The sequence below is a fragment of the Rhinolophus sinicus genome, chromosome 13 (genome assembly GCF_057876585.1).
Source record: "Rhinolophus sinicus isolate RSI-liver-muscle chromosome 13, RSI-T2T, whole genome shotgun sequence".
NCBI lineage: Eukaryota > Metazoa > Chordata > Mammalia > Chiroptera > Rhinolophidae > Rhinolophus > Rhinolophus sinicus.
Genome location: NC_142513.1, coordinates 57,952,256 through 57,968,357, shown reverse-complemented (window position 1 = coordinate 57,968,357; position 16,102 = coordinate 57,952,256). Strand labels below are relative to the sequence as shown.

The window sequence follows — 16,102 nt, the reverse complement described above, 5'->3', positions numbered from 1 at the left end:
CAGATGGCTACAGAGCAGTGGTAGGAATGTAAAGTGGTGACATTGTTTGAAAAAGAATTTGGTATTCTAGAGCATTAGCATACGGAGTGACGCAGCACTTCTACTTCTAGGCGTGCACTCAACAGGTATGTGTGTATATATGTTTGCATGCGTGCATCCATCCATCCATCCACCTGCCCATCCATCCATCCATCCATCCATCCATCCATCCATCCATCCATCCATCCACCCACCCACCCGCCCATCCATCCACCTACCCACCTGCCCATCCATCCATCCATCCATCCATCCATCCATCCATCCATCCATCCATCCAGAGAAATGTTTAAGAATGTTCACATAGCATTATTTATGACAGCTGAAATCTGGAAACAACCCAATAACTCATCAGTAGCAACATGGATAATAAGTGTAGTCTATTCACACAGTGGGAGCTAGTCAGCAAGGAGAATGAACTACAGTTCCGTGCAACAATGTGGAAAAATTCCCCAAACACAATGTTGAATGAAAAAAGACAGATATGGAAATGTATATAATGCTGTGTGTATGATCCCACTTATTTAAAGTTAAAAAAAACAAGTAAAACTAAACTCTAGTCTAGAGATTCATAGTTAGGTAGTAAAAACTATTTATAAAACAAGGACATAAATTCTGTAGTCAGGACAGTGGTTACTGTGGGGTGAGGGAGGGCGCACTGCAGGGATGGGTCATGGGAGGGGAACATTTCTGGGGGTTTGACAATATTTTATTTTTTACTGACATTAATGGTATATTTACACTGGTGTTAACTTTGTGATAAATCAGTGCGCTATAAAAGATTTTTCTTTTAAGGATTTATCATGTTGTTAAAACGATGCTTAATTTATTCATTCCACGAGTACTCATTGGACACCTACTATGCGTCTGGCCCTGTGTGAGGTACTGGGGATAGAGCAGTAAAGGAGACACATAGGCCCATGTGGCTCGTGTCTCAGAGTCACAGAATAGAGCCCAGAAGGGACGTGTGAAGAGAAGATGCTGCTGATGAGAGCGATGGTGATGAGCCCAGCGGCATCTAAGAGGGAACGTGGATGTGCCGGGCCCTACTGTAAGTGATGTCTGCAGATTAAGGTTCCATTCTGGCAGCGACTCTAAGCTAGGCACTGTCACTGTCCCTGTTTTACAGAAGAGGACACTGAGGCACACAGAGGTTAAGCATTGTGCCCACGGTCCCACAGCTAATGAGTGGTGGAGTGACAGTCATATCCAGGCAACCCGTTTCCTTCACAGGTGAAGGGATGAGGTCCTCGTCACCGCTCTTCCTTGTTTTCTTTCTGTCCATGTTCTGTTACAGGTGAACCTCAGCGTTCTGCAAAGTCATCAATTCTTGTGGTTTTATGTAGAGTTTGTCTTGTCTATGGAGGTTTTTGTTTTAACTTCAGTGACCGTAGAATTTATTCCCAGGATATCTAATTTGCTCTTAATTTTAATATTGTCTTAATTTTATTTCTCTGTTTTTGTGGCATACCTTCTTGGGGTGTTTTTTTTTGTACTTTTTTGTTTTTTTTTAAGTAATTTTTTTTACTCTCTTTGAGCATTTACTCATCTTTATCAGCCTATTCCTATAAAATTAATTTTATCTGCTGGAAATTCATGTTTTGGTTATTGACCATTTTAATCTTTGGATTTAGCGTTATATTTCTTCCACTAGGTCTGAACTTTAGCTTTTGAGTTCCTTTTGGTTTAGAGAATTGTTTTGTTTTTGTTTTGGGTGTTCATGATTTCCTGTTTCAGTTACTTTGGAACATTTGTGAAACCGTCTGAGTGCAGAATCTCAGATTTTTACTGTTTTCCCAATTTTTAAAAACAGGTTTCTTCCTATTAATACTCTTTAACCACTGACTATTATCAGGTCTTTCTGAAGTATTTACTGTAGTTTCCATAAAAACAGCCCATCCTTTGCACTTACATTTTAGTGGTTTCGATGACAGCTCAGTATATTAAGCGATGACATTGACAGATTGAACTGTCACACATGAATTTGGGAACAATCACACTGACTCTTGGTGAGCTCCTCTCTGGAACAGGTATTTTTGTGGGTGTCCAAGTAGCACTGAGTGTAATGGGCACCAGTCACCATGTGCCTCAGAGCTGATGGGCAGTTCGTCTGGCTCGTCATGTGGCTATAGGTCACGTAAGAGGTTTTCTGGCTGAAATACCCACCCCCACCCCCCCAATAAAAGAAAAGGCAGCAGAACCCCTGCGGACAAGAGAAGGATGTTAAGTGATTCAGAAGGAGTTAGGAGCTGTTGAGAAATTTGAGTGTTCTTGCCATCTAGACTGCTCCCCTCCCACCCAGCTGAACAGCCCCTCGAAACCCAGAACTAGGGGTGAATGGGAGGGCTGATGCATAGAGGGGAAGACCAGGAAGGGCAAAGTACTCAAACTTTGGGGGGGAAAGGAGGGCAAATTCCAGCTCCCCTCTTTGTTCTGTGTCTGCTGCTTGACAGGCTTCGAGACCGCTCGGCATGACCCGTCTCACCTCATCTCCCACGCCACCCACTGGTGACCCATTTGAAGTTTTCCTGCCCCAAGGAGATGTTGGGTGTGGGCTCCATGGAGAGGGGCAGGGCATTCTCTGCACTGGTTTTCCTCCTCATTCTTCTTCTCCTGTCGTCTCTGTCCCAACTGCATCCGTCCCTGGGGGTTGGGGGCATTTGCTGCACAGGACCCTTTGCCAGTTACCTGAGTGTTTCAGGTTTGACCCAGGAGCTGGAAAACCCATTGTGAAGGCGGAGAGAACCGGCAGAGGGGGCGGGCATTGGAACCCTAAAAGCGACAGGACTTCCTTTGTGCCCCATCTCCCGAGTGAGGACCTCATGCCTGCTTTGCAGTGTAGGGTGCCAGCCTTGGGGGCGCTGGCGGGCACTGCTGGAGAGCTGAGACCTGAAATACCCAATGGCGACGCTGGCCTCTGGGACCGTGTGGGAGAATGATTTACAGAGATGGAGAGAGGCCATTTGGCTGGCCCCAAATTTGATCTACTTTTCCCTCTCGTAAATCCAGTGTTCACATAAATCTTTGTATTCTCCCATCCCACCCATGCTGGCTTCCTTTCTCCACCCCCTTCTTGTTCTTCATGAAAATAAATAAATCATCGGCAGTCATCCTGTACCCACGCCCCAGCACAAGGAGTTCAGGGCCGCAGCCGCGAGCTGGGTCACCGAGAGACGCGTCCTTGTACCGTGACGCTGACTTCTTCCCCCCACAGTAAGAAGGCTGTGTTCTGGTGTTGTCGGTGGACATATGGCAGCCTGTTCCTTTACGACTGTGCAGCTTCCCTCAGAAGGCAGCCAGAGCCGGAGTGGAGGGCAGATAGAACCAGAGCTGGGAAATGAGCAGTGGGCCAGTGGACCTCCCACTTTTGTTCCGGCCCTAGTTGGCCCGCCAAACATGGCACCCTGGTTGGGTCTGGCCGCTCGGCTGGCAGCCCACATTCACCTCTCCTGACCCCATCCTCTGCCCTTTACCATCTTTTAACTTCAGTGCCCACCATTGCCCTGGGCACCTGCCTCCTGCCTAACTCGTTTGATCAAATCATTCAAGCAGGTGTGCAGGACGGGGGCGTGTCCTGGGCTCCAGACTCGAGCTCTTGCTTCTCGTATGCTCTCTGGCAAGTCACTTCTTCCCTGGTTTGGGCCTCAGAGCTCTCAGCTATAAAACGGGAAAGCTGTACTAGTTGACTTCCACCATTTTTGTCAGCAGCGGGCTCATTTAATCAAACACTTGTGTGTGAGTGAGTGTGTGTGTGTGTGTGTGTGTGTGTGAAACCTCCAAATTTTGAAAAGAATGGAAGGTCATTCTAGTTGAAGTTGGAGTGGGGTGTGATCTCTGGCTAAGGGACCGTGACCCTCCTGGTGGCCCGAGAGCCATTGCCATTGACCTGGAGACCAGAGGCCAGGAGGTCGCTGAAGTCCAGTTTGACTCTTAGCTTCTGTCATTGAATATGTGTGAGTGTGTGTTGGTCCCTGGCCAGGGCTGGGCCTCAGTTTCCCCAAGTCCAGAAATGAGCTGTTGAAAGTAGATGATATCTAGGGCTGTTTTCATGCTACGAGTCCATAGTCTCTAACGTATGCTAATGGCTGAGAGAGGTTTGATGAGCCCCGTAGGTACGATTCTTGCATATTCACATTCCTGCCGTGCTGGGGGCCCAGGCAGCCCTGTGGGTGTCAGCCACTGGTGGTTGGTTGTGGTGACCAGAGAGATCTCTGCTTGGGAGAACTTTCAGTAACAGCATGACCTACAGGGGTGGCCAGTCTGCCTAAATCACCAGAAAAGGCCAGGTGCCTGGAGGAGAGAATGCAAAGCAATCTCCAGTCTGTCTAGATTCGCACTGACCTGAGAATGGCACGCGAGCCTCACACTCACTCCCTCACTGCCCCCTGCTACTCATCGGCTGTCAGTTGAAGCAAGTGGAGGTTTGCTCCCACTTGCCTTCTGACCTGGTGGGGACGGTGGGAAGGCGGGAGGCAGGCACCAGCTCACCTGCTCAGACTGCCGCTCCTGCAGAAACGGGACCCTCCCGTCATAGTTCATCATCCCCCATGGCCACTATCTCCACGTCCCCTCGGAGACAGAGCCCAACACAAGTCACTCAGACGTGCTCAGAGTTTTCCACTGCTCTCACCGTCATCTGCTGCTGCTGGAAAATCCACATTCACAGCCCACACCTCTGAGCGTTGCTCTTCCGTTTCTCTTTCTGAGTCCTGGGCAGTGGCCTGGTCTGGTGCTTTCCCCTCACACTGGAGTCTCCCACTCACACTGGGGCTGAGTGGTGACATTTCCGTGGCCACCAGATGCCCACCTTGCCATCCTACCCTGGGACCTTGTGGTACTTGACCTAGTCCTGGTTCTGGGTGGATCCTAAGACTTCTGCCCAGTTACTGCCGTTGCCATGGCTACAGGCCCACAGACTCCCACCCCCAGTGCTTCCTTCAGCCCCCTGCTAGAGGGACACAAGTGCCTTCTAGAAATGGAAGCGTTCTCCTTTCTCCAAACATACACTCCTTCACCACCTAAAATCAAGGAACAGAAAGGGCAAGGAGACTTTATTTCGTTGTCTGCCTGATTTCTGGTCGGCTAACACAGTTAAAGCAACTGGGGTCGTGGTTTTCCCACGGTTTACTTTAGCTGTGGGATCATTTCTTCAAGGAAGCCTGAGGGGAAGGGGCCGTTCTCGGGCCTCCCGCCTCACCACCCCTCCCTCTGCTGTTCGCACTGATCTCTGAGGAAGTCTAGGGTTCTGGGGGGACACAATTTAAAGTCGTTGGCCGTGGATGGGATGTGGGTGTCAGAACGTTGGTTTCTGTTTCTACAGGGATGAAAATGCTGAAGGAGGAAGGAGTGAGGCCTGGCTGTTGCGACTTAGCCCCGTGGTCGCTAAGCCCCGATTAAAATCCGATTTGTTGGGACTCAGCAGTCTCTTCATTTTGGGTACCACGTCTCTTCCCGGGAGGGAACCGTTACTAAAAACCCCTGTCCTGTGTGGTTTCCAGGCCCTGAAGGACCCCACCCTGGCTGCCCGGAAGGATTTCCAGAGGGAGGCTGAGCTGCTCACCAACCTGCAGCACGAACACATTGTCAAGTTCTATGGGGTGTGTGGCGATGGGGACCCCCTCATCATGGTCTTTGAGTACATGAAGCACGGAGACCTCAACAAGTTCCTCAGGTACGCGAGCCCCTGTCCTGCCGGCCCAGCCCCACCGAACCCCTGCGGTTCTCTCCCGAGTCACAAATCATGTTTGCCCCTCGGAACACCGAAATCCAGGAACTGGGGGTGAGAAGTAACCTTTCTTTCTTCTCCATCATCTCCTGAGCGGCGAGATTCAGGCTTTTATCCCTGATTTCTACAGGGAAAAAGCTGAGGACGTGACAGGTAACCTATACTCTTCTTGCTGGTTCTAAGATGGACTGAGAAGAGGAGCGAGATCTGAAATGGGCCCGAGGATGGAGCCCAGAGGGCCTGCCCGCCTCTAACCTCCAACCCCAACGTTCTAGGGTCTTCCTGCCCCTGGTGGTGTGAATAGCGTCCCCGTTTTGTGCCTTACATTTCTCAGGGTTGCAAAGTCAGGCAAATACCTTCCACCCCTCCTGGAAACCTTGCTGGAGACTTTTCGATGATAACTAGGAAGGCACAAGCTTAGCAACTCAGCAGGAGACCGGAATGGTGAACAAAAAGGGAGGATTTTCCTTGGACATGTTTAGAACTGTGCTGTTTCGTACAGTAGCCACACGTGGCCATCTGCCTTTAAATTGACATGACTGGAAGTTCTATAAAAGTTTAGAAATTCAGTTGCTCGGTCTCACTAGCCACTCTTTGAGTACTCAGTAGGCAGATGTGGCTACCATGTCGGGCAGGGAAGTATAAGATATTTCCATCAATTGAAAGTTCTGTTGGCCAGCATTCTTCTGAAGGAATGGGTTTGTTGTAAGAAGGGTTTCCCCAAGCCTGGAGCAAGACCGTCTGGGTTTTGAGAGGCTCTCGATGGAATGAGTACGGGACTGGACCCCCAGCCAGTAGTTGTGGGTGGAGTTTCCAAGGACACTGCCATCCCCCAGAGAGGACAGCGTCCTCATTAGAGCAGAGCCAGTACTTCTCTGCTTCCCACATCTGCCACCTTTCAGTAGTGCCCAGATGTGCCGGGGCGTTCAAGGTCCCAGGAAGCAGGTCGAACACTCAGGTCCTGGATGCTTGGAGTCTGTTCTTGGCTGCCTTTTAAATCCCATTGAATTCCACGGCTAAGTACGAGGTTTCCAGAGTTCAGATGTAGGTTAAGGAAGACTCTAGCACACTCACACAAAATTGATGAGTGTCTCCTTGAAATGGGACTTTCAGAAGAGTGCTGTGGTTTTGAGGGGGTCTGGGAAGGGTTGGCAGCAGGTAACGAACACACCTCCTGAGCTGGGTTTCCAAAAATGTCCCTGGAGGAATGGAAAGTACCTGTAGGATTGTCTGAACCTCCAGAACTTGGCTTCACAATGAAATATCTTTCTTTCCTGGACAACTCAGTCCTTATCAACAGACTTGTGTTCACAGCTCGAATTTGTCGCATCTTAGTTTTATAACTTGGAGCAAGTGATTAAGCCTTAATTCTCTCCCCTAGACAATAAGGCTATAAAGAACTTCATAGGTTCGTTGTTATGGTTATTAAATGACTATATTCCTATAATACCTAGGTGAGTTTTCCATGTAGCTACTGGAAGGTGTTCAGTAAATGGTGGCCACTAGTGAAATTGTTACAATCATTGTTTTATCAGAACTGCGAACTGTGGCAGTTTCTAGTGCAGGTGACACCCTTTCTCAGTGCTCAGGAGACTTCTAGCCCTGTGCTTCGTTGCCCGGAGGGACATGACCCTTTCCCACCATCCTTTCTCCATAGATCCAGCAGTGCCTTCAGCCCACGTGCCCCAGGCAGGGCTAAGGAGAGCTGCCAGCTGCCTGTCATGTGCAGTGTAAGGGGAGAGGAGGAAAAGAGAGTGGAGGCCCGTCCTGCTCTCACACCCCCCGGGGGTGGGTTTTAGGGGCAGGCTGCAGTGTACTCTCCTGGTAGACAAAAGTGGGGCTTGTCTGCTGACCCCTTCCTTGTGAGCTGATGCTGTCACTTGCCTTCCTCCAGAGAGGGGTGAGGTAGGCAAAGCCCCCAGGAGGTAATAAAATAACCACACTCATGTTTAATGGTGCCTCTCGGTGGGGATTGGAGAAGCAGTAAAACAGGCTGAGGCCTTGCTGTCCACCAGGGCTCCTTGGCCCCCAACTTCATAAATAAGGACCCTGGGTGTGGTCATGGCTCATTGGGCTTACTGGAGAAAAGAGGGAACACTAAAAGTGACTGACATGACAGGGCAAGGTGTTAGGATAACAAATCTGGGCCTTGATTTGGGAGGGAGGGAGTGTTGTAGCACCCCAGACCTCTGCTTTAGAGCTACAGCGTCTCTGTATCAGGGCCTGTCGGTGACAGGGGTCCCCCAGTCCTAGGCAGTGTGGTGGAGAGGTTGGGAGCCTGGCCTCAGGAGTCTCGCTACCCAGAAGCCTCAGCACTGGGAGCGTGTGGGAAATGCAAATGAATGAGCTCCCCTTAGCCAATCAGAATCCCTGGGGGTGGGGCCAGGAAGCTGTTTGAGAAACCCTCTTGATGCTTCTTAGAGTTTAAAGCTGCCTTCTCGAGACACATGTCTGCTTTTAGTCTGCTCCTGATCACCCTGTGGTCACCCTGGGGCCTCTGGGACATCCTCCAGGTGATCTGATCACTTCGTGCCTCAGTTTTCTTATTTCAGAATTGGGGTGGAAGGATTGAGTGAAAGAATATATTTTAAGATACATAGAACAGTGCATGGAACACAGCAAGGGCTATGTAAGAGTTAGCGGTCATTTTATTAGTCATTCTGTGTTAGACCTTTAGAACCTGGGAAACCCTGGGTGGCAATTAAATATTTTAAAACAGTAGGTTGATTCCCTGATCCATGAGAGCACGTCTGCTGTCATCTTAGCTGGGAACCTGGGTGTAGCATTTCACCCGTGTCCACATCACGTAAGAGGATTTGAGGTGGATAGAAATAGGCCATAGGAGAGCTGAGAAGGGGGTTTCCCTCATTTCTGCGCTGCGTCCCGGGAACAGGGAACCAAGGCCTTTCCCCTCTGAGTGGCTGAATTCTCTCTGCCCCCTCACCTGTCCCCCTCCCCACCCCCGCAGGGCCCACGGGCCAGACGCCATGATCCTGGTGGACGGACAGCCCCGCCAGGCGAAGGGCGAGCTGGGGCTGTCCCAGATGCTGCACATCGCCGGGCAGATCGCCTCGGGCATGGTGTACCTGGCCTCCCAGCACTTCGTGCACCGCGACCTGGCCACCAGGAACTGCCTGGTGGGAGCCAACCTGCTGGTGAAGATCGGAGACTTCGGCATGTCCAGAGACGTCTACAGCACCGATTACTACAGGGTAAGGCGGCCTTTCCAGCTGTGGGACGTGGGGGCAGAGCTCGCACCTTGCTTACGTGTCTTCGTCAGTGTCCGTTGATCCTGTCACTCTGGAGCACACACATGCGCAGCCATGCCCGTACATACCCGCGATGGTTATCTTTTGGCCACTCCTGCGTCTTGACCTACCTGTTTATTTTTCTCTGCATAGCTCACGCCTCCCTCCATCTGGATATTTAACTCAACCGCGTCCTTGCATTGTAACGACATGTGCATTGTGTTCTCACTTGAACCATCAGTACTCATTCTTCATGCAAACAGATACACGCACACACATGCACACACACGCGCACACACGCGCACACACGCAGGCTCAGCGTGGTGCTGCATTTCAGCCGCTTCCCCCTCAGTCCCCGATCCAGCCTCACCCACAGCACAGTTTGTTCTCGGAAATTATCTGCCGACCCCATTGGCGTGTTTTCAAAGGTAGATAAATACCTTTCTGACAAGCCACAACCCAACGTCACGTAGCAAAACGACTGCTGTCTTCCTGAGCACCGTTACCCAAATGGCGTAGGAGGGAGGAGCGAAGGGAGACGTTACGTCGCCAACACTGGCGAGAGCGGCAGGTTAGAGCAGCTTTCTGATCGTGAGCCGAGACATCACGTTCCATTTTACCTCGTGCGGTTGTCCACTTTACACTAATAGGTGTCTCATTTTGCTCCCAGAACCTTTTTCCTCTTCATCTTTGGGAATTACCTTCCCGTGGATCATTGGGTGGGTCGGCCAGTGTTATTGCCACGGAAAGGGCGAGTACACACGAGTGTCATTTCTCTCAACAAAAAGGGGGAATATAGATGCCACCTGAGATACAGAGATAGAATAACTTCTGTAAACGGATTGGAAAGCAGATGCCTCAAAAATATGGGACTTGACTCCAGGGACATTGAATGGGCAAGGACTTTGGGCGTGTGGTACAAGGGAGGGTGGGACAGTGTTTTGGAAGTTGAGAGGCGTGGTTGCCTTTTGTCTCACCTTCTTTGTAGGGAACGAATGATCATATTGTGAGTCAAGCAGCCCAGGTGTGATTGTCCTTTTGGCCTGAGCTTGGGGGCCAAGAGACTGGGAGCTCGGGCTTGGCATTTGCAGAGCAATTCTGTTTCACTGCTCCTCATGGCTTTGTCTAAACAGGACGTTAAAGCCAGTTGCTCAAGACAGTGCATTGTAGCTGTGCCCTAAAGAAAAGAAATGGAAGGGTTGAGAAATGCCCTTTGTGGCTAAAACGTCATTTGTCCATGATGTAACCAAAGGATGGCAAATGATTCACCTCCTGAAAGAATATGAAGCAAAGTAGACCAGACAGTGGGGGAAGGTAGTATGTCTGCAGCGAACTGGGCAGTTTCTTGAGCCACCCTGCCCTATCCAACATCCCTAGATGTGGCAAAAAGAGCATAGACCGATGGCTGGGACAGATCTGCAAAGGGAAGGCTACAACAGGGCCTCTCTCAAACATGTAGCGTGACTTTTCCAGTCATTTCTACAACAGGCATTGGGACGGTTAGGAAGGGCCCATGGGTCATAGGTTTCTCGCGTCTAGCTGAAGCTGGCACCGTTTAATTGCCTTTGCACTCTGTGTAATGGGGTTTGCTGGCCTGTCTGGCTGAGCTCAGATTTATATTGGTGTTGATAAAAGCCGGGAAAGGATCACTGTTTTTCTGGGTGAGGCAGATGTCTGATTATACCAGTCTGGTCTCTGCTGGCTTCCCCAGGACCTGGGGAAACACTGTCTGACCAGAATGTGTACAGACTCAGCCTTCAAACTTGCCTCAAGGAGTGCACTTAATATTTCTCGATTCTGATTTAAAAGTGAGAGAGAGAAAAAAGATCACATCTTCAAATGATACTGCTGTGCCCTTGCTTTAATACCTGTGAACTGATGCTCTCTACTCCTGGGAGGGCTACAAGGAGTGAACCCATCTCATTTCCGTGGGTACCAGGGCAGGTTAGAACTTAAGAAAGCGGGGGCGGGGGTTGGTGGAATTGTCCACATCCCAGCGGATGCAATTCCTTGTTTGTGAATTCCAAGCCAGGCGTAAGCTGAGACCAGGTAGCTTGCAAATATGTCTTTGGCCCAAGGAGCATGAAATAAAAAGGACGGCTTGTGCAGTAATGTCCCAGTGCACCACCGGCAAACCCGTGTTCTATGGACGGCGGGTCCATGCTACACTGTATGCGGAGAGCAGCTGGTATCCTTGTGTTCAGTTGCTCAGTGTCCTAATGTAGTCACAGCTTCCCCTCCCTCAGCTGTGAAGCAAAAGGCAGAAGCGATCCGCCTGAGGTCACATTGGGAATGAACTTGTTATCTGTACTGGAAGACATCAGGCTGACGAGGGGAGTCTGCATTTGGGTCTAGTTTTACCTGCGTTCACATCCTAACACCACCGTCAGCAGCTCTGGGACCTCAGTACACTTTCCCTAACCTCTCTTTCATTTTCCCATTTTTAAAATGAGGACAAACACAGCCTCTCAACCAAGTTATTCTGATGTGAAGCGAATTAATTTGTTTATGTTATTTTCCTTCGTCCCCTTCGTGCCCAAGGCAGGAAACCCCAGGGATAATCTTATTTCAGAGCTGATTCTTGAGTCAGAGAGAGGGACCTCCTGACTGCTGGAAAATACACTGGGATGAGGCAGCCGCCCCAAAGGGGTGGGGCCGTTAAGGCGACCCCCTCTGGGAAATGTCCTTCCCAAGATTTCGGCTTAGATAGAAACACTGGGTCATCAGTACTTGCCTGTTCTTCCGGTCAGTGTCTATGTGGTCCTGCTGAGGAATCTTAGAGCTAAAGCCCATGTTCAAGTGATTTATGAAAGATTTTTTTTTGTTCGGTACACCAGCTGAAGCTCTGGGGGAAAGCAGTGATTTACGAGGGAGCCAGAGCGCTGGATGATTCTGTCTGCGGCTGCCTCCTGGGACAGGTTTCCACCTCTGCTACTGTAGGCTGCTAAGCTTATTGGGCCTACGAGCGTGCTGGCTTCTCGTGCCTAATGCAGCTGGAATGCAGATAACTGAGGGGCGTGGGTGTGTGCATGCAGGCACGCTCACCTGCCCAGTGCAAATCTGAGTGTGTACCTGAGGGCAGGGGGAGAGGTACAGATAAACTCTTTCTTTTCATTCTTACTCATTTTTAATTTCTTAAAGAAGCACCATCTGACTCATGCACGAGCGGTATGCGAACGGTTTGCAAAGGTGAACAACCTAATTTCCTGTTACACATATTTACAAAGGGAAAACAAACATCTCTGTACCAGACTGCCAGAGCAATTTGCCCTCTTCCTAAGACTAAGTCCAGTGACAGCTATGTTTGCCTCCTGTGGGTCACTGACGTGACGACACTTCTGAGATGGCCTTTAAACCAGCTTTCATAAGTGTTTGGTGATCCCTTTCTTAGGACATCAGACAACACTCCGAGACTAGAGCTCAACTCTGGAATTAAAGAAAGCTTCGAGAGTCCTGAAGAGGAGGTTGGATTCCGGAAGAGACATGTTTTCAGATGATGTGATGTACAAAGGAGGCAGTGCGCCGAGGTGCAGGAGGCGTGGGGTTGGGCGGGCTCCGTGTGCGGGTCCCACTGGAACACAGGGCCAGGCCAGCCTCTGCCCACGCTGCTGTCTCCTGCGCCCAGCCCCGGGCCGGGATTGGAGGACACCCAGTCAGGTGTGAGTGAGTGAAGCCAGCCTGGGATTTCAGAGTTAGGCAGGAGGTGGATCAGGCCAGACCAAGCAGAGCCTGGGCAGGTACACAGGTGCCCACAAGGTATTGCCCCTGGAGGTGCTGTGGGGAAGCCATTGTCTGAGCAGTAAGTACCGGACGGTACCTAGGAGGCAGGTGAGAGGTGGTCCGGGTCAGGGCCAACTCAGTTCAGTCAGATGGAGCCTCCGTAAGGAATGCAGCCATGCGTCCAGGACGTGTGGCATGAGTGTGCCCAAATCCAGGCACACACACGGCTGCGGGACCAAAGGCCGTCTGGCCGCTGACAGCAAGGCCCTGGGTCCTAAGCTAGAGTCCAGGTAAGAGTTCCTGGAAGCCCCTGGAACACTTCGGGTGTGAGAATAAGACAGAAAAAGCTGACTTGGCAGGTAGAATATTCTATTTTAGGGATGCCATGTATCCCATGGCAGTGATGGAAAGTGCAGACTCCTGAACCCACGGTGTGTGGGTTTCCTTCTCAGCTCCCGTCATTCCTGGCTGCATGACCTTGGGCGAGTTATTTAACCTTCCTGTGTCCCCCACTGCAAAATGGGGCTAATGGCCGCTCTCACATGCACTTGCTATAAGGGTTAAGTGTTAATAAATAGAAAGTTCTTAGGATGATTAGTGCTCATTAATTACTCTTACTGTCGTTGGAGCTAAAATACACATGTCTAGCCCAATTCCAAAATGGGCATCCGAGTAACACTTACATAAGTGTATTAGCAAAGGTAGGCCAACTGCCATAACGAGTAAATGCAAAAATATATAACGGTTCCGACACAAATAGAAGCCGCTTTCTAGGTCGTGTAACAGTATGAGCCGGTGAACCTCCGCCATGCGGTCATTCAGGCTGCTGGAGCTCCACGCTCTCCTTTGTGTGGGTCCTTGGTCACCCCAGGTGTCCAGCCCCATTCTAGCCAGCTGGAGGGGGAAGGAGGCAGGAAGGAATGCCGGTGGCTAATGGGCCTGCACGTGAGGCCTGTCACTTCCCCTCATCGCAGGAACCTCGTCATAGGCCTGGTCTCACGGTCTGTAAGGCAGGCTGGGAAATGGAGTGTAGCTTGTCCCCAGATGGAAGAGAAGCAAGTGGCTTGTAATGAGCCGCTGGCATCCTCGGCCCCAGTGCAGGTGAAGGAAAACTCCTTTCTTGTCCTCCATTCTGTCCCAACAGCGTAGCCTCGCACATCTGCTGGATCGGGAAGGTTAGGCCAGTTCACTGTGTGTGACAGAGCTTTGATTCGGGGGCCAGAGGAGGGCCTCCGATCTCCTTCGAGTCCCTGTCCCTAAGACCTGTGTTGTTCTTTTCTTCCGCTTTGGGACAGGCTGCCAGGTGCTGGCTGGGAGACGCGGCCGTGGGAGACCCCCAGGCACGCTCCGAGCATTCGCTGCTGACGCCTGCAGTGCGACTCAGGGCCACAGTACACACATCTGGAGGGAATTGTGAAAAACAGCTTAAATGCTAAGACCTAGTGAGCTGCACAGAACTGCAGAGGGAACGAACACGGAGCAGCGTGTGGAGGATAGATGTATGCTAAGTACAGGTCTGACCCCCTTGTTTCCTCCATGAAAGCCGGAGGAGCTGCACGCTCATTGTCTGCGAAATCGCAGGCGTTTTGAATCCGAGCCTGTTGCGGGACAGGCCTGCTCTGTGCCGACACCTTGGTCTCCTTGCCGGCGGTGTCCGCGCTGCCAGTTAGAAGCTTCACTTTCATCTGTGAAGACTGGAGTTTATATTCTGGTTCTGTGGTCTCTTTCGGGTGTTGCCTTCCAGGGGGCTAAGTTGTATGTGCAACGATAAGTGGGCAGAAGGTTTGGTTTCCTTTCTGGATAAAATAAGGGAACAGCCTCCAGTTGTGACGTGGGCTCTTCCTACAACACCTGGATCTAGTTCAGTGACTAACGTTTGCTTTCTGCTCTTCCCTCTTCTCCTCTTTGGAGACATTTTGGGTCATTGGCCACATCAGCCTGGTGTGCAGAGAATTATTGGGTGTCTACTTCCTTGGTACTTTTTTCAGTGATAGGAATCACCTGGATTCTTCCATCCATCTCAGGTCTCCAGACGTCTGGCCTTCCCAGACCAACACCAGGGACATGTCCCTGCCACTCAGGAGCCCACTAAGTGCCGAGCGGATGTGGTGTGGGGTCTGGGCTTTGAGCCGTGGGCTATTCCAGCACTCCGGTGTGAAGACGGCGTGGAGGACGTGCTGGCCAGGAGGCTCATGTGCCAACAGTCAGGCTCTCACAGTGAAGAGAAGAAGTGATGGGTGGCATTTCCCCCGCTCCGCACGTTTAGGAACTTTAGTCCTGGGCCGTACTTCCCATCTTTGCTCTCGGGCTCTGGGCATTCTGACTCACGTGGTGACGAGAATGCAGGACCAGAGGCAGAAAGCCTATGCTCTGTCCCCATGATGACCGCTGACATGGGACAAGTCTCTGCTTGCCCTGGACCCGAGTGTGTCATATAGAAAGTGGGCGCTTCCTGTCTTCTTCCTTGTCGCAGGCTCCTCGCCTCTCACTGTGCTGGCCACACCAGTAGTGTGTTCTGTCACTGCATGGAACCTTGGTTAGAGCTGAGGAATGGCCTGCGGTTTCATCTTGAAATGCCACCAAGGGTGGCTTTACTGCTCCTTTTCCTGGATGTGACTAAAGCCCCCCTGGATGGGGCTTGAAGGCCTGGGTTCTGGTTCAATCAGTCACTTACTTGGATGGTATTGATTTTAGATCAGTGTTCTTGACTCTCATTTCCTAATATTGGATTCGATGCGTAGTTTTCCAGCACAACGTGTTGTAGGCAGTAAAACCTTCCATTCAGATGGAACCTTATAAAATAGATAGAGATGGGTGGATGGAAGGATGGATGGGTGGAAGGAAGGAAGGAAGAATGGATGGATACACAGATACACTGATGGATAGATAAACACAGAGCTACTCCAGTTGAAGTGTAAGAACAAGGAGCCATGGCATTTTGTCACCCCTTGCCTGCCCCCGTCGTGGGGTTCTTGCAGCACTTTTCTGGAGGGGCTTGCAAGCCCCAGGACGCCTTCAGTGAGTTCTCAGTTCAGACGTGGGGCAGCTCCTCCAGGCACACGTGGTGGTGACAGTGATGGCAGCAGAACGGCAGCAGCAGGGACCCCGTGAATGGGCACCTCCGTTTGCATCCCGTCTGACTGCTGCCTCTGCTTTACCAGCTGGTCATGTCAGCCCTCACAGCCAAACCCGCTGCAGGAGAAATGCTCATTTCACACACGCAGCCAGCGGGCTTAGAGTTTTCACACCAGCCTCTCGGTGCTTTGCCTAGAGAGGAAGAGGGTCTTCTGGGACCTTCCAGAGAAGGAAGCGCTCAGGGAGAATTAACGTCCGTTTTCTAGATAAGCCTCTCCAAGAAGGTAGGCCATGTGTT

The 16,102-nt window shown here is 50.9% G+C and overlaps 1 protein-coding gene across 4 annotated transcripts in view; it reads left to right on the top strand.

Moving 5' to 3' along the window:
• The window catches only part of NTRK3 (neurotrophic receptor tyrosine kinase 3), a 323,228-nt gene that overhangs the window by 270,036 nt on the left and 37,090 nt on the right, over positions 1–16,102 (top strand). For all 4 annotated transcript variants that reach the window (XM_019726716.3, XM_019726715.3, XM_019726714.3 and 1 more), the window contains exons 14-15: positions 5,535–5,707; positions 8,730–8,973. In XM_019726716.3, coding sequence (XP_019582275.1) covers positions 5,535–5,707; positions 8,730–8,973 — 417 coding nt within the window. The remainder of the gene's footprint in view (positions 1–5,534; positions 5,708–8,729; positions 8,974–16,102) is intronic.